Here is a 19,361-nt window from a genome sequence, read left to right on the forward strand (position 1 = left end):
TGTTTGTCACCTGTACACGGGATCGGATCTTTGCAAGAAAAAGAGGAATTAAGCGGAATGCCTAACATTATCATTGTAATTATATGAAAAACTATGTATACAGAAATTGGGAATAACAACATAGAACAATAGTATTGCTGTTTAAATCCATCATAATTCAGAGTTATCGAGAAATCTCTGCATGCATGACGAAAGAAGACGTACAGTAGTATACAACGTGTACCGTAGACATGTTACGAAGTTAATTTGGTTCATTGCATTATACAAGTTGTACATTGTAGGCCTACAACATTGTACTGTGAAGGGGGGCGGGGTGGGGGATGGGGGTAATGGGGTGGGGAGGGGGAGATTTTTCATGTCATTTTGTATTACTAGAATCATTACGACCGATTTTATCCAACCGGAATGTATCGATAGTCTGGTTCATTAAGCCTGTGTTTGCTGTAGTGATGGTTAAAGGTGACTGTTGATATTAAAGGCATCATTTGGCATTTGCAGAAGAAAGAAAAACCCAGCTTTATAGTGCTTCAAAATAGTTCTAAAATATGAGTTAGCGATAGAAACAACCAATGTAACAGTGTTGATCGGTATAATCAATGATAGATATTGCTAAACATACAAAATGTGAACAATACATTGTAGTTTTAATAAAATTGTTTCTAGAATAAGCTGTCTAAGGTTATTAAGAAAAATATTGATATCTCCTACCGTATTCTTTATCGCGATTTTTTTTTTATATGGAAGGATGTTTTGTTAAACGACTGACCTACATTGTACATGCAATATAGATTGTACATGTAGACCTATATGCATCAAATGTGGTAACTTGAACATTTTTTAAATCACTTCTCCCTTTAACAACCCTAAAAAAGATGCACCACCTTATAAGAGCATAAGAACTTCTCGGCTGTCCCACGCCTGTGGAATCATCTCCTCAGAAGTACATTGTATTTGGGAATCACCATCTCTAGCAGCATTAAAAAATCGTGGAAGACTTTCCTATTCAATGAATGATTGATCAAAATAATAAGTCTATCTTCTATTTTTGCATTTTTTTTTTTTAATTTTCCCTAGACCATTAATGTACAATACAATGTAAGTTTCACAGCATTTTGTGAAGCGCTGTTATAGAAGTTCACTCGTTGTAAGAGCGCTATTAGGTCGCTTAACGTCAAATTTTGAGATTACCGTTACACGGCGGATAAAAGCACCAAATTTGGAGAGATGACCCCTCAGGACCTACTCATTGATATTTGGGTAGAAGCCCTCTGTATCTTTTTTATTTTTTTATTTCCATGGTGTAATGAAAAGAGTACAACAAATGTGAACCTCTATTTTGTTACTTTACTCCCTCAGATACATAAATACGGTGTTATTTTCGCGACATGAAACTTTTGTGACTTAAAGTCGACGGTCTTTTTCGCAGCATAAATATTCATTAAATTGCATTGTTTAGAATCGCTCGCATTTTGCTTTCGCGAATATTAGCTCCTCGCGAAATTAACGAAAGTTTCCCGGCGAAATTTTCTACAAAATGAAATTCAGCATTCATATCATGAAAATAAAAATTTTACAGAGGGCTCCTACTCAAATATCAATGAGTAGGTCCAGAAGGGTCATTTCTCCAAATTTGGTGCTTTTATCCGCCGTGTTACGGTAAATTCACTAAGCGACCTTACTATCTGTACATTGCACACTGTACCTTTATTAAGTGATCCGAGTATCCTCTCGGATCACCTTCTGTATCTGTACGGATTCTTCTTTGGTTCTTCTTTATTTCTGGACAAAATTTGTGTAGAGGTTAGCTCAGAAAGTCCTCTTGCTATCAATTTCAAAATTATACCATATATGTATCATGTCCCAAAGACGACAGATCTAATGTATAATACTGATCAGTCGACCGTGACGTCACTATGACGTCATTATATGAAAACACATTCTCAATCATATCTCATTAATGGAAAAGAATTTTTCAATGAAATTTACGTCACATATATTTCAAATTATGCGCATTCTACTCATATTCTCAAAATTCATATTTTCTCTTAAAACGTGCGCGTACGCGCGCGTAGAAATATTTGTATGCTCAAATCGAGCTCAAATTTTTTTCTTTTTTGCACACGTTTCAGACCATTTAAAGCATTTTTTGAAAAATTGAAAAAATTGGACGGACGCGTTCGCGCGCACGCATATACGTACGCATAGCTCATATGCAATAGAAATTTCCCGTTTTTTCACACGGATCGGATGTCTGAAATGTCAAGGAATATTTCTACCAAGTTTCAAGTCAATCCGACTCAATATGACGTCATACGGGCCCGTCAAAGTTGAAATTCCGCGCGCGCGTCAATGGCGATATACAGTGCAATTACTATGCCAAAAAACCGCCAATTTTAAATCCGATTTTATTCGTCAGGATGGATGGTGACCCCCCCCCCCCCCATTTTCTTTACATATTCTGAAAGCTGATGAGTTGTACATGTCATTTCATGGGTTGGCGATGCTGAAAAAATGATTAAAAGATATCAAATTGCTTAATAAAGTAAAAAAAAGTAAATTTTCAAAATGACGTCATCAAATTTCAAGTTCACTCGAGCGTATCTCGCTTATCCTTTGTCAATTTTCACCCAAATTTCAGCATGTTGTAGCTTATTAAATGCTCTTTCATTAATATGTAACAACATTTTGATTGGATGACGGCATCACCTCGTAAAAATGGATTGAATGTAATCTTGTCAAGTTTGACCAGTTTACGTGTTATCTCTATGGGAGTGCAGTTTTTCTGGAAATGAAAATTGACATGACTGTTCTTTTCGGGCACTAGCTCACTTATGCTTCGGTGAATTTCTCCCAGATTTTGATATGTTGTAGCTGAGACTTGTGCTATCGTAATGTGCCCTTAATTATTTCATACGGTGTCAGAATCACGTCCAAAAACTTGGTTGAAATTAAGGCTTATCTTCGATGTATTTTCATATTCCTTTCTTTTTGCAACTTTCTTTGCAATAACTCAAGAAAAACATAGCCTATCACCACCATAATTTGCACATGTTTAGTTCACAAAATAACCACTTTTTGCTCAGATGCCACCTTGGCTGTGCAACGTGAGGTCAAAGGTCAAATATACTTCATTCTGCATCTTCGTTAGTGTATACGGAATTTGGTACCAAATATGGCAGACCTGACTCCATTTTCTAAAGGAGAATCCAAACATCACACGGCCAATGTCCCTAAACACAGATGAAACCTGTATGGTCATGCCTAATGGGATCAGGACTCAAATCATTGATTTTCGAATACATCGGATCACCTAATTTGTCAACTTGATGACAAATTCCAAGTCTAGTTGTATATTACATTGCTACCGATACAATTGTATGATTTTCATGTCATGAAAGTAATCCTGCGGGGGCGCTGTGGCACAGTGGATACGACTCTCGACTCGCAATCGGAGGACCCGAGTTCGATTCCAGCCCAGTACCTGCGTCCACAAGATGTTTTTACCCATATACACCATGTCTCTCTCGACCCAGGTGTATAAATGGGTACCTGGCAACGCTGGGGTAATAGTACATGACATTGTAATGGCAGGGCCCTCTGGTAGAGCAGTGGCAACACTGAAGAGGCTGCCCTGGATAAATAACACATTATTATCGTTATAATTATTAAATTCAGTTCAATTCAATTTATTTTCATATTTCAAATATAATAAAAAAAAAGTGAATCACAATATCCGGCTAGAATGCACAGTAAATTATTGTAAAAATATAAAACATGACGGTCAATCTTCGTAAGTTTGGCTCTATACAATCATGTACTGTATACATAATTATATATTATCGCTAAAGATTATTATTTTTTTCCTTGTTATTATTATTATTATTATTATTATTATTATTATTATTATTATTATCATTATTATTACTATTATTATTATTATCATTATTATTATCATTATCATTACTTGTAGCAGTAGTAGTAGTGGTAAGTAGTAGTACTAGTACATATAGGACCATTCACTCATAATCTCTGTAATGATAGTTACAGTAATCCTGCCTGGCTGCATTGAAACATATCCTGGATTATACCAATTTCACTCATTTCATTTTCCTCTTGAGCCAGTTGGGGTGAGATGTTCATGATAATAGAAATGTTCTTTTGAAGAACAACACCTGAAGATATTAACATGGTTTATATTTAATGAGGAATTCATAATATTGACAGCTTTTCGACCGGCATTCACGAACCTACACTGTAGTATTCCACACAGTGTATTCGATAATAATGTCTGCCATACATTACAGTCCCCTCACGGTTATTGCCATCACACAAACGCCAGACAGAGTTATGCAGTGTACATACAGATATAGCGTTACGTGGCAACAAAGTCTATGCCGCCGAACTGTGCTATTTATAATTATAAATGCTCAAATAATTGATACACCTGTACGTGTATTAGAACTTGATTAATCCATGGTGTGTGTTCAATAACACTCAAGGCCATATCATTTTATATATATATATATTTTGCTCCGTAGAGTGTGACTTTAGTCAGCGCTTATGAGTGATGATGCTTGTTATGGTGTTTTCATTTTTTTTTTTTTTTTTGAGGGGGCGGGAGGTTCTGATAAGTATTCCCTTGATGTTTCAGTCGTGGTTTAGTTTATCACTCAATCACCCCATTGGGGTATAACAGACGATCGAGATCATAGTATACAAAATAAGAAACAACTTTTGTATAAAATTGCAGTGGCAAGATCAATTCTTATTTGACAAAATCTAACAAAAAAAAAAGATTTGCAATAACACAGTAACAGTGGTGCAGCAGGGACTTGAATGTTTTTGAATACAGATGTGTATATGTACTGCCCACAACATATCGGTTTTAATGATCATTATAGAACGTACATGTATTATAATGTACAAAATGGGGTTTTATGTACACTGCACAATGTACATGTCTGTAGAAACAGTCATTTGACCAGAGTGTGTGTTTTTTTTTTGTTTTTTTTTTTTATGATACACCTGTTTACATTATGCGACTGCGTTATCTTTTGGATAATACATGGGTTTGCCAGGGATACATGTATTTTCTTTATACGCCAACGCAACTACATTATAGTCATTCTCTTACTGCAGACGAGAGCATCGTACCAGCATAAGCTCGTCTTCTGCAAACCCATCATAAGATGAACACATGTTAGGCATCTTTTCGCAGCAGCGGCTTCCATACTCATCAACGCACAAGACAGTGTATGATTTACAAAGTAGTGCTGTTCGCTTGTCACGCGCTTCCTGGAGTTTGGATACTAATGTCTTATGGATCGCTATGATCACTTCCATTTTATGACTAGGACCTACATGAATGTAGGCTATTGTTTGATGATCAGTTGTTTAAGAATCCTATCTTACATTCAAATTAATGCGATAATGGTAATTCATAATGATGACGATTCAGAGATAAAGTGTAAGGTCATGTGCAATTGAAACAGTGGTCCTAACAATGATAGCAGTTGCTAAAATGAAGAAGGTACAGATTTGATTCGAGCAAATGCAGTTATCAAGTTTACGTTGTGAATTGCTCCAAACACCACAATGTAGTGTTAAATACATTTCAAAGTGAAAAAAAAAATAGTTATTGTTGTGAGTGTTTGTTTTATTGATATTTTAGTAGTACTATACGCTTTCTTTTTTTTCATAACATCTATCCTGCTGTCGCTTTGCACTATTTGTCTATTACTACACTGTATGGCCAATACTCACTTTCATTTTCTCCGCACTATACATGTAACCGCTCTCATCAACCGTTAACCAATGTTTTTGTTTCATAACAACATAAATTAAAATCATGAGATATGTGAAACACATTTCACATTCACATCCTCGACAGGTTCATTCACACATTGAACTTTCGTACAAAAAAAAAGAAAGAAAGAAGGATAAATGTACTTTATTGCAGCAGGTCACAAAGATAATCACGTGATCTAGACAATGTACAAGTACCATGGATTGTGTAATTATTATGTGGGAAATAATCACTTGTGTGTATAACCACGCAACAGTATTAACAAATACGTCACTCTTTTTCCTCCCTCACAAGCCACTATCTATATAATCCGGCTCGGTAAAAATTAATTAGAGGATTTTTCTTCGTATCCCCCCACCCCGGCCTGATACAAATTTAAGGTCAGGGCCATGGTGTTTTGCCGTATGTTTGACGCTGCAAGATAATATTATTGGAAGCTTTGCTAACACTCGATTCATACTGAATTAACACGGCGTACAGGCAGGTATCCGTGTGCGTCATCAGTACAGTACGTGCTGCTACTGTAGATGGTAGTTATTTCAAACCCTTGCACCTTGATTATCGAAGTGAAACATTCTACACGAATGGATACAGCCCATTTGTACATGACATCAGTGCATTGGTACTGTCATACATGCAGCAGCAAATATTGCGTCTTCCTGATACTGTTTGTTCATCTTACGTAATTGGATAAACGTAAAAACCGATAAACCGATTAGGAGGGCTAAGGACAAGCTGTGATCTATTGACACGCATGCACTCTATGACCTGCATTATTTCATTAATCAATGATAGCAGTAGCAGACATGTATTGTATGTACCAGAATGAGGTGAGTGGTGAATAAGGGCATGGCAAACGTTTCAGTGTAACATTTTGTGTCGAACCTCTCGACATGATAATTGTCTGTCCAAGCTAGATTAAGGTTTGTCTAAAACAATTTTGTTGTCCCCATTCTGTCTGATCTGCTCTCGACATATTGTGCTGCATCTCTCAAGTAGACATGGTGGAGCAATCATACATTTAAACATATTCTTTTTTTAATTAATTAATCGATCTTGCTGACCTTATCGTGTTTGTTACATAGGGTGCCGTTTGAAAACAGTAAAATGACTTTTCACTATACTTGCACCACATTATTGAACCCAAGGCACACTATGTGACTCCAGTGGCGTACTAGTAACCGGGGGGGGGGGGGGCAAGGGGGGCACGTGCCCCGGGCGCCACTCCTTGGGGGCTGGAAAATCACTGGAAATCATCGAGTCTCTCGGCAACAGATTTTTTTTTTTTTTTTTTCCCCGAGGATTTCACTGAATTGATTTTTTTTTTCTTTCTCATCTAATCTCCTTGTCTACATTTCTTTAATTGCGAGCCACATAACGAGTAAAATCATCATAGGAAGTTTGATGTCGCATTAAAAAAAAAAAAATCATTATACAGGAAGTATGATTGTGGATTTGACAACATCAGTGCAGCAAACCAGTGGCCAGTGTGAACACAGAGGATATAAAGATCGATAGAGACATAACTACCCAGATAAAACGCATAGAAGGACGTATAGAATGATTGACATTGTGCATGTTACAATATCGAGGTTGCCGCAGAGATAGTCATAAAGATTGATATAACAAACATGTATTTCTACATTTGTGCGGGAATATACTATTGTAGATGAGTCGGAATAAATGCATAGAACAAAAAGAGAGAAAAGGAGACTGAGGGAGAGAGACAGAGAAAAAAACAACAACAAACAAACACGATAATCGCAGCCTTGGGCCTCTAGGGGTAGAGTACTGAGTATATTGCTTAAGTCGGAAAGCTAGCATGACATATTCCCTCTGTAATTGTTCCCTTTCTGTTGATACAGAGTAATATGCAAGGCGGACCGGACCAAATGCTGAGGATGGATGGCCTGTCCATTGAGGAGAAGTGGAGGATCATCAATGATGAGGTATCGATTCTTGTTTTTCCACTGCACTGTAAATCGGCGACTTTCCTGTCTAGTGCCACCTACGTTGTATTTAATTGATCGATCATGAATTTGTGCGTCGGAATCAAAATTATTACAGCTGTATATAATTATGTAAGAGGGTTAGTGATTAACATAATTATTATGCATACTGCAGACACTGTTCTTACATTGTTATATTGAATATTTTGAATTTTGATTTCTTGTTTTTTACGTAAATTCAAATGAAATACTTATACAGTATCCTTAATAACCACGACATCAAATTTATTCATGTAGTATATGTACATATGCATGCGACAGAGTATTTCATAGCACATTCTCGGAATACAGACCGAGGCCAAATCCAGAGTGTCCTTCGGACGATAAATAACATTTTGGAATGGACCGCCCGTGGCTGAGCGGTCCAGAATATGTAATGCTTCAGAAACACTAATACGTGAGGACTGCTCCAATGTCACGCCAAAGCATTTAGATACTATTATACTCTCTAGTCAATCGCCCTCACGGTTAGCACTCGATATCACCAGGGAGGCGATCGACATAAAGCAGGGGGTGCGTTCGAGCGCTCTCCTGAAGCGTGCGGGTATTGCTTACTGTACCGTATCCGCGCTAGAGGAGCGCTCGAACGTTCCTAAAGTGTTCCGTACCGTACTGTACCGAAATGGACCACTTCCCGATGTGCTCCAAAAGCGTACCAAAAGTTCGCTGTAAAGCATGCGCATACGTCACAATGCAAAAACATCATTCTCTTTATTCGGGACAGCTGTAAGTAGTTCAAGCGCCAGCCAGGTGGATGACATTCTTCTACAAATATGCGTGACCTTTACTAAAAATAACTCGTGAGGTACGCTTTCTCAACAGAACGCTCGAACACTCCAATACTGGCATGGTACGGTACGGTACGCTTTAGTTCAGTTCGCTTTGGTTCGCTTTAGAGCGCTCGAACGCACCCAGAGAGAAATGATAATACAGTGTAATAATTATGACTGTCTAATAGGGGGCCTGGATCTAGCATCGGGGCTCGTTTCTCAAAGATTATACCAGATCTAATGTTTGTTAATTTCTTTTTTCATTGCAGCAGTCTTAAAAGAAATTTCCGTACTGATATAACGCTCCTTTTCCAAACAAACAGAAAAAAAAACACCGAAAAAATCAGAGAAATTAATCAGGAAAGTCAGACACGCAAACAAAAGAAATGAATGAATTGTAAAAGTTAAAGAGAAAAAAAAAATGACAACCCTGTGTGATGTAGATGGTTGACAGCTCTCCATATCATTTTTATACAAAATTTCACTTATTTTCACTTTCCTCGAATATTTGAATACGAACAGAGCTTATTTGCCTAGGAGGACGGGGAAAAAATGTTTAACTCTTGTGGACAAATAAAGAAGAAAAAATCAATATATTTGAGGGCTGCTGAAAAGCTGCATCATAGAGTAGCCAATATTAATCTTCGCACTCTCTAAACTTAAGCTGTTCATACCTTTTATTGTGTCTTCAAGATTTTTCGCTTGAAGTTTCATTGATCTTTTTCTTTGTTTTTCTATATTCATGCACATCAACATATATCAGGTTGGAATTGCAGCCATAAGATCAATCAATCTTTATGAAACGGGCATAATACCATATTCAAGAGTACGAGTACTTGTTGCAACTTGAATCGGTAAATCTGCGACTTCAGAGCCTTCTGTGCGACTTTACTCTCTAGCGCCATCTACGTTCCATTTTATTGATCGATCATGAGTTGAGCTGCGGAGTCAAATGTCTTGTAAAATGATTTTATAACAAGATATATAAACAGATATATAAATTGAATGGCGATTTACATATTTACATTTTCATCATCAAAATTTTAATCTAAAAATTTAGCGTTTTATATTTTCAAGTGATGTATACTAAAATAACATAAAATACGCACAAACCAATGAAGTATCTATAATGTAACTACGACAATAAATATAAAAATATTGTATATATTTTGGTAAACTTCAATACTATTTACACACGTACTTATGGACTAGGTCCAAATGTATGTGGGACTACAAAACAAACACTTTTTAGATCGGATCGCGATTGGTTGTCGCGGTCCTCATTCGAATAATTGAATGCAAAGATATGTATTTACTTAATATTGTGCTACGGTATCATTGCAACACATTTAGAACATATAATTGATGTTACACTGCGCAGTGCTCTATCGTCACTTTCTTATTCCGGTACACACACCGTTTATTAGTTGAAAATCGGACAAGCTGATCAGTGTACACACATATGAATAAACACGAAAAGAATATCACTGCGCACAATCAGCCCACTCAAGGAGAGTAAAGGTACTGATATCGGGGACCATTTCATTGAGTTATTTGCGCTGAAAAACAAACAATACTTTAATTTTTGTTTGAATTACAGCAATCTCGCAAATAAATTCTGTTCTGATAGGATATACTAGTATTATGTTAATTGCTTCTTACGTTAAAAGAACATAGAAATCTCAGAAATCAATCAGTAAACATTGACAAAAAAAATGACACCTAGATTAATGAATTGTAAAGTTTAAGAGAATAAGAAAAATTGCCAACCCTGTGTGATGTAGATGTTTACAGCTCACCATTTCCCCCCTTTTGTACACAAAATTTGCTTATTCTCACTTTTCTCAAATATTTGAACACTGACAGAATTCATTCTGTATCTTTATCATACAGACCTTATTGTTTGTGTAAGATTTCTCACTTCAAGGGATTGTACAGTACTGGTTGAGGTGAGTATTCAGGTTTATAACATTTCTTGATGAGATAATGAGAAACATCTAATGAAATAAGAAAGAGCATGTAATTTCAAGTAGGATAAAATATTTATTTAATGAAAATTGTCCTTTAAATAGCTGAGATATTCCCCCTCCCAAAAAAGCGATCCTTATAGTATTGACAGGTCACGACTTTTAATCGGATCTCTTTGTATTTCCTCGTTCGAAGATATCCCAGACATTTCAAATCAGATTTTTTTTTTTTTTTTTTTTTTTTTGCATCAAGTAAACATTTTGATTCCCTTTCGAATAGTATGCTCTTTTAACATTTCATAGTGGTTTCTAACTACGGTATCTCGCAAGACGTTACAAACTGAATCCTCACCTCATCCAGTACTGTACGGTCCCTTTAAACTTTTCCTTGATTCTTATATATATATATATAGCAATGAAATAGATATCAGGATTGATTTCCAATCGTAAGATCAATCAAGGAGGAGGTTTATTTGTTTCCTCTATCAATATAAATCTGCGATTCCCTGTGTAGTGCCTTCTACATTTCATTTTATTGATCGATCATGAGTTTCAGCGTCTGCGTCAAATTAATATAATAATGTGATTTACACATAACTAAGTATGCATACTTAATGTTTTTGATTCATAAAGCATATAATGATATTAACCTATTAATTTATTTATTTTTTACTCATTTACTTTTACTTTTATGTTACCTCATGGTAGATCCAAAAAAAAAGTATCATAAATAACCACGACATAAAAAATGTAAATATGTATTGATTACAATGATCGATCATAAGTGTTCTTGTCCGAGTCATGTATTATGCTTATCATATGCAAAGAGCAAGAAACAAGGTATAAGCACCAGGATAAGCTTGTTTCCGACACAAAAGAAGAAAAAGGGAAAAAAAATAACAACAAGGTATTAGATTACGACATGAAAAAAAAAAAAATAAGGGCATGTGAGAATGAATTTCAAATACAGAAAAGAATCGGTATTGCTGAGATACTTCGACTGTAAATTGATGAGTGAAAAAAGAAAGGTTGAATTACTCCATCCGGTTACGCATCCTATATTCAAGATTATTCTATATATTCATGTAGTTGTTTTCCGAAATACAGTATCCGAAATAACCACGGCATTAAATATAAGGATTAAAGGGATGGTACAGTATTGGTGGAGATGAGAATTGGGCTTTAAACTTTTTGCGAGATATCAAGAAAACACTTGTGAAATAGTACAGAGCATACCATTCTAAGAGGAATTCAAAGTTAATTTGATAAAAATTGGCTTTGGAATGGCTGAGATATCCAAAAACAAAGTAAAACAAAGCAACCGTAGTAAAACGTGGGTCCCACCTTTTATTTGGATTGCTCTGTTTTGGGTACCTCAGCCATTTCAAAAGCAATTTTCAACAGATTTGTTGATTTCCACTTGGAATCACATGTTCTTTCATATTTCATGAGAGGTTTCTCATTATCTCACTCAAATATGTTAGAAACCTGATGTTTAGGTCTCAACCAAAATTATCCAATCCCTTTAAGATATAAATCTTGCGAGCTTACCAGCGGCATAGTTCCGATCAACATGGACTAGGTCCAAACTTTTGTGAGACGTATCCTAGGGTGTACGTCAAATTTCTAGAGTGGACCACGATTGGTTGTCGTGGTCCCTTGTGAAATACCAATACTATAACGATTATATATAAATTATATGAAAAGACCCACATTCGCAGCGTTGTACGAACCTATAGGTTGAACTACCCGTGACCTTATACGCAGATAGGAACGCAAAATTGTTGTTATCAAGCCGAGTAGGACTGGCTCAGGCCAATGTTGGATTGCATCGTGTAATCATGGTCTGCAACCAGTAACTAATTTTCAGCAGATTGAGCGTTTGTTTATTTGTTTTCTTAACTACCGCAATCTTAAAAAGGAATTCCGTTCTGATATGTTGCCTTTTATTGAAAATGAAAATAAACTAATTTGTCACAATTTTGAAAACCAAACACAGTCATAAGCGAAAGTAAGTTATTGGAAAAGTTGAGATAGTAAGAAGAATTGGTAAACCTGTGTGATTTATACATTGTGTGTGTTAAAATGCAGCTCTCGAAAACATACAGAACGTATCTACTGAGGAAGACATGCAACAATATGTACAAGTTCCTCATGACATTACACGCAAAAAAAAAGCATCTAAAGAAACATTTTCTCAGGAGAAAAAAAAAATGTTTGACACTTGTAAAAAGATAAGTCTTAAGATTTTTTTTTTTTTTTTTTTTTACCCCCAGACATAGCAACATTTGTACTGGTATCGATGGCGCTACTTAAGTGTCACACATTTTTGCTTATCCTCCATGGTCAGCAAATAGGTTTTATCTTTGTTGAGAAAAAAAAAATTCAAAACATATGAAAAGATTTGCACAATACCAAAGAGTGCAGCTCAACATCTAAATCACATAGGGTAGCCGATTTTTGATTTATTTATTATTTTCGTTTATGTGTTTGATTTTCCTAATTTTTTTTACTCGGTACTTTTTTTTTACACTTCTGTATAGGTTTTTTTTTTATTTTTTTTTTACGTATATATGCACATAGGCTCAGAGGGAACTCTCTCTGATTTTGCGTAGTACGCCCATGGGCGGGTGCGGTTATCATTATAGGGCTCACACGGGTAAAATCATTCCCCATGGAGACGTGTGTTAAAATTCAACAAATTCTGAAAAATAGCTAGGAGAAATGAGGTGTTTCATCTTCACTAACCTGGATAAGTGAAACCTCCAGAGGTTGTACCGTGTTCACGCCATACGATGGTGATTCTAAACGAGGGTCTCTCTCACCCCTTCCATGGGTACAGGTGTCATCAGGTTGTCCATTTGGTCCCCGGGCCCGACTCTTGTTCTCGAGACTCAAGAAAAACATCTTTATGTTCTTTGTAATTCTTTATAAATGTCATTCCTCGACCAAAACTTTCGCTAGGATCGTCTTGTGCTAATAAAATCTGTCAAGAAGGATAAAAATTCATGTTTCATTCTTACATGTCTGAAATAAGGGGAATGAAATATCGAGGGCCAACATGACATAAAAGAAGAAGTCATTACAAATCCCTTTATTGAGGTTTTTTTTGGGGGTGGGGTTGGGGGGTTGGGTCTGGTTCTAAATTCGACTAAGAAAAGCAAGTTCATAATATTGTTCTCAGTAGTCCTGTGTGGAAAGAGAATTTCACAGAACGGGTCGAGGACCATTCTTAAACAGTTTTTAAAGTAGATGCACCATCAAAACAACAAAATAGATAATTTCAAATAAAATATCTCTTGTTTTCTACGAAGGGATATTCTTCAAGTTTCGTATAGAAATATCCCATATTTTTTGTCTTCGGTTTTTTTATTCTTATTCTTATTTGCAGGTTTAATCGCAAATATCTCAAAATGTCAAGAATGGAGTTAATTCCTTTTACAATGCATGAAGCTCTTCAATTGGTCTCCTTTCACTGACTGCTTATTTTGCAGCCCGCCCTCAAGTCATGCCTACACGACGTTCGGTATTATGTGGGCCAGCTCCGAGGCCACACCGAGCCCATGATCCACATGGACACCTCCCTCAAGAAGTCCTCGTGGAAAAAGACGGTGAAGACGCTAAATCCAATAAGGGAGGTCATGGACGACCTCAAGGAAGACCTCCACTCCTCAAAGAACGAGTGAGACTTTTCCCCTGTCATTATTTCTGTATTCTATTAATTCAATTCAATTCAATTCAATTTATTTCACATCTCTTAAAAAAAAACCCACAAAAATACACATAAATATGTACAGAACATAACACAGAAATATTACACACAAAACAAAACACAAAGAGTACAAGGACAGTTACAGTAAAATATAAACACAGTAAAAACAGTAAGAACTGCAGCAGATGTGAGGAAATGACAAAGGCCATTGACCTATCAAAGGTCAAACCCTTGATGGACTGCATCTAACAAGTTTGCATTTTAAAAATTGTGTTTCTTAAGTTACAGAACATAAACGGAGACAAGGAGAAAGACAGTCAAGAACATGGCAAGAATAAGATAAAAAGAACTTAATGACAAAGATTTACAGGTAATAAACTCAGAAGACAAATACAAACAAGCTAATGAGCTACAACAACAATAAAAAAAATAATACATGAACAAACAACAGGCCATCAATAAAACTTACATATATATATAACCTCACAATATATTGCATATTACAAGTATTATTCTTTCTGTGATAAGTTATTATAATGTTTATTATAATTATCATTATTATTATTATCATTATTATTATTATTATTATTATTATTATCATTATTATCATTATTATTATTATTATCAACAGCAGCAGCAACAACAACATGAATATCATCAAAATTACGAGCTACAGAATATCAAGGCGGTGACATGAATTATTACTTGCACATTAACTCTAAACTTTTGATTATTCACATGACTATAAATTAAAACATTGACTATGAACTTGGTACATCCTAATCCAATCTGGCTTCATCTTTCACTCAGATGTAAGGATATAAATAAAAGCAACTCTATCTATTCGTGGTGTGACGGTTGGCCATTGATATGAAAAATGTAAAGAGAATCTCTCATCTCTCAAAGAAAATCTAACATCTCTCATTTTGTGAGCGATATAATGAAAAGAGCACTTGTTCCTCTTTCAGAAGGCAGGGTAATGTTACTCGTGAGATTATGTCAGTAATATGTCGAAGAAATATGTTCTTCCCATTAAAAAAAAAATAATAATAATTAGATACATCTAGTGGAAATATCTCGATACTCCATGCATACCGTTACTCCTTTCCTGTTGTAGTCTTCTTATTCAGCTCTGACGGCTCATAGATTAAACCAAAATATGGAAAATTCATAGCTATCAACGGGTTGTCCGATTTCCCTTAAAGGTCCAGTTTACCTTTGGGAGCAGTGATTTTTTTTTTTTAATCAAGATATCACATTATGATGCATATGTGAAGGTCTTTAGTATCACAAAACTTCCTCCGATATAAAATTTTTGCAATAAAGCCTAAAACATAAGGAGATATCGGTATTTTTCTTAAGAAACCATAACTGTATAAACGGTTTAGCGTGGACACATTTTTATTATGACTATTTTGCACATTTTGTGTATTTAGTAACATCGATAATACGGATTCAAGTTTTTACAGTGGTTGTTTTTATCACTAACTTATATTTTACGACTATTTCAAAGCACTAATGCTGGGTTTTCGTTCCATCTGCAAATGGTAAATGATGCCTTTAACCTTCACCCATGTGTTCTTTTGATTTACTGCATTCATTGAAATCACATGTATATTGGAGGTAAATTTTCACATTAAGAAGTAATTGATTAAGAATGATTTATCAGGAATGATAACTCACAGGACAGGTAGCGATATTATACTTGGAGTTAAGAGAGGTTTTGCATTTCCAAACATCATAACCCCTTCCTGTTTTCCCCCTTCTTAGCTTTCTCAAAAGTTTCATCTCGGCCGAGTCGGAGGGGGTGGAGCTTCTCAGCGCCTTCCTTCAACAGACTCAGGACCTGATTGAAAGGGATAGAAACCAGCAGAGCCTAAACAACTCGGCCATCAGCGCTCAGGGCAAGACGCCGACACTCGACAAGAAGCAGTTGAAACTCATGGAGAACATCAAGAGAACGACGGTGAGTTGTGCGAACGTGCTATCGATATATTTCACAAGAAATTTTATTCACTTATCAACATTACTTAGGTACAAATAAATTTTACATCTATATAATACATAAGATAGATAATACAATTGCAGAGAATACAATTTTACAGGGAGCCATCTACAGTCTTAAATAATAATAATGAATATGATTCCAGTTCACATTGGATACAAAACCTTTAGGTTTTTTCAGACATTAACTCACTACTTTCTTTTACTGCTTTAAAACTGACAAAATTGGCAAAAATCAAAACGATTTCATCTAGTATAGGCCTACTGCTTTAAATACATTACTTCATATACACTGCAACTAATAAAGCTGTCAAAAACCTACGATTGTCTGTGATTGGTGATATCAGTCCATTTGCTTTTTATGTCTTTGATAATTGATAATTCTTATTTTGTCATCCATACAGACGGAAGAGTCAGACGCAGTGAATTGTCTCCGTAAGATTGCCGAGGATGAGGTGAGTTTGAAATTTGAGGAAAAAAATATAATCGTAGTTTGAGTAACTGACAAAATCCAGTGGGAAAACAATAATCACCGTGTAATGTATAAACCGTGTGGAAAATCAACGACATTGTTTTCTCTCCTTATTTTTCTCTGTTGCTAGGCCGGTCTTCGTCTCATTATGACGTCACCAGACGTGTTGGAGAACATCGCAAGCTGTATAATCAGTAGGTCTCTATCCGCACGTCTTTACGCCTTCATGGTAAGAAAAGTATGAGGTTATAGGATTTTATTCTATTATCATAATCATAAACTACATCCATGATCTCGGGTAGCTACCCTCCCCCTCATAAATACAATACGTGTGTGTTACAGAGCGTACCTTGGTATGGAACGCAGTTTTTCTATACTGACTATGCCAACTACATGCCGTGTGTCTCAATTGCAGCCCAAGAAAAAAAGAAAACAAGAGCAAATGACTAAATTTAAGAGCTTTTGATCCAATTTTGTAGAAATCATGTTTCAGCGTCACGCTTTCTTACTCATTCCTTTCATTATAAAGTGGTGATATATGATTTTGGTTTTTATTGATCGTTGTTATTTTTAAATGACTTATTTATGTGAATACCTTCAATGGATTGCCACTTCGGACGGTATTATTATTATTATTATTATTATTATTATTATTATTATTATTATTATTATTATTATTATTATTATTATTATCATTATTAATTGCCGTTCTTATATAGCGCATAATATCTTTGACATGGTCTAGAGTGTGGACCCTAGATATCAGTTATTTCATAATGCCTAATAGAAGTGGAACTGTGTCCATGGATAATATGTTTTATTAGCCTGAGTTCTTGCACTTTTCTCCCTGCCTCGCCCACCATCATTACTTCATAACAGCATAGCAAGGTGATAATATCTTTTATAACACCTTGGTCAGGAGGGACATCATGGTGGGTAAACATTTTTCCAAACGTGCTCACACCGGCAAAGGTTTCAAACATAGAATTCTGCTGTTTCAGGCATCGAGATTATTATCCCCATCAAAATAGATGTTTCTGAATCTGGATCTTGACGACATAACACTGGAAAAAAAACTCTGAACAGAGAATAACTCAGCAATGTGGTGTAATGTGGAGCTAATCACAACGGAGATGACACTGGAACGCATCTTTTAAATAATGTGTCAGAATTATGAATCTGTTTAACATTGCTTGACAGTGCATTCCAATCCTTCACTGTTCTGTGAATCAAAAGAAGAAAAAAAAAAGGAATTGGCAAGTGCAGTTGGAGACTCGTGTAAAATAGGGCAGACATCATTATGGTAGGTTGCCGTGTCTCTCTCTCCTTGAGTTAGGATGGTATGAATTATTGTCCTCCAACTTTAAATCAATCTTACCGTGCTTATAAAAATAATGTTGATAGCGTTACGGGCTGGCGTCATTCAGGAAGAGGGTGGAATTTGCATGATATCCTTTGTCATTCCGAAGGCAGAGGACTGCGCCATTTGTAATTGTTTCAGATGCAAAACGACAGACAGGTATTCATTATAGTTATTTTTTATTTTCGGCAGATTCTGATCGCGGTGTGCGAAGCTAGAGACGGACTGAATCGGGTCCTGACCTGTCTCTCGAAGTTCCGGGCGAAGATCAAAGAGAAAGTCCGCTTCTTTGCCATCTCCCAAATGATCATGCTGGAGCGATCTAGAATCGAACTCGTGGTAAGCATGTTAACTTTTAATTCCAAACCTCATATTCCAGTTCAATTCCAGTTTGAATTCAGTTTTAGTCTAGTTTCAATCCAGCTTATTTATAATTTCAGTCCACTTTGATTCACACTATTTTTTTTTATTCAATTCGATCAAATTAAGATCTAAAATACATAATTACAATTTCAATATCATCTAAAACACAATTCGGTAGAATGCAATTCCTGTTCGATGTTTTTTTACTTTGATTTAATATTGATTATAGAGTTCTGTTTTTGCCATCATTTCCATCGGAGTCCTATTTTCTTCTCTATTGCCAATTGGAAAGGGAGTTTACCAAAAGGGTAAAACACTTTTCATTAAATTCGAATTTTTCAATTCGAGAGCGAAGGCTACTCAAACCAGTAGAATGCGAGAACAGCAAAGCGTGTATGAAGTTTTAAAAAAATGTTTTCGGCTTTGCGTATATACCACAATTATACTTTTCGTTTTGAGGATGCGAGTAGCATCATTTTCAAATATTTTCTCTCCAAACAATGGTAAGTGATGTTCCTCACCCGATATCATAACAGAGATGAAGCACCAGTGTATTTTACGGTATGATTCCATGAATCAAAAAGATGCATTTGGTGTCGTCACGAAGTATCAGTAAAACATTCAATGCTATAAAAACAACATAACAACAACAGCAATAATAATAATAATGATAATAATAATAATAATAATAATAATATTATTATTATTGGTATCTCTATCTTCACAAGATATCTCTTGGAGATTAATATCACGTCAAGTTCCATCCTGGAACCTTAGACTTCCAGTACTTTTCTCAGGATTCGTGCCGTCCCCAGCAATGCTGCTTTTTGGAGCGTTTGCACTCGATCTGGCACACCAACATCGTCCAAGTGCCGTCGCAGCTGCTTTGGCGTTGTTC

General features: G+C 35.8%; 1 protein-coding gene across 1 annotated transcript in view; it reads left to right on the top strand.

The window, feature by feature from the left end:
• The window catches only part of LOC140231772 (formin-like protein 2), a 47,844-nt gene that overhangs the window by 14,397 nt on the left and 14,086 nt on the right, over positions 1–19,361 (top strand). The window contains exons 2-7 of the mRNA XM_072311925.1: positions 7,672–7,755; positions 14,047–14,234; positions 16,035–16,230; positions 16,673–16,723; positions 16,871–16,969; positions 18,293–18,439. Of these exons, the coding sequence (XP_072168026.1) occupies positions 7,678–7,755; positions 14,047–14,234; positions 16,035–16,230; positions 16,673–16,723; positions 16,871–16,969; positions 18,293–18,439 (759 nt within the window). The 5' untranslated portion in view covers positions 7,672–7,677. The remainder of the gene's footprint in view (positions 1–7,671; positions 7,756–14,046; positions 14,235–16,034; positions 16,231–16,672; positions 16,724–16,870; positions 16,970–18,292; positions 18,440–19,361) is intronic.

The sequence above is a fragment of the Diadema setosum genome, chromosome 8 (genome assembly GCF_964275005.1).
Source record: "Diadema setosum chromosome 8, eeDiaSeto1, whole genome shotgun sequence".
NCBI lineage: Eukaryota > Metazoa > Echinodermata > Echinoidea > Diadematoida > Diadematidae > Diadema > Diadema setosum.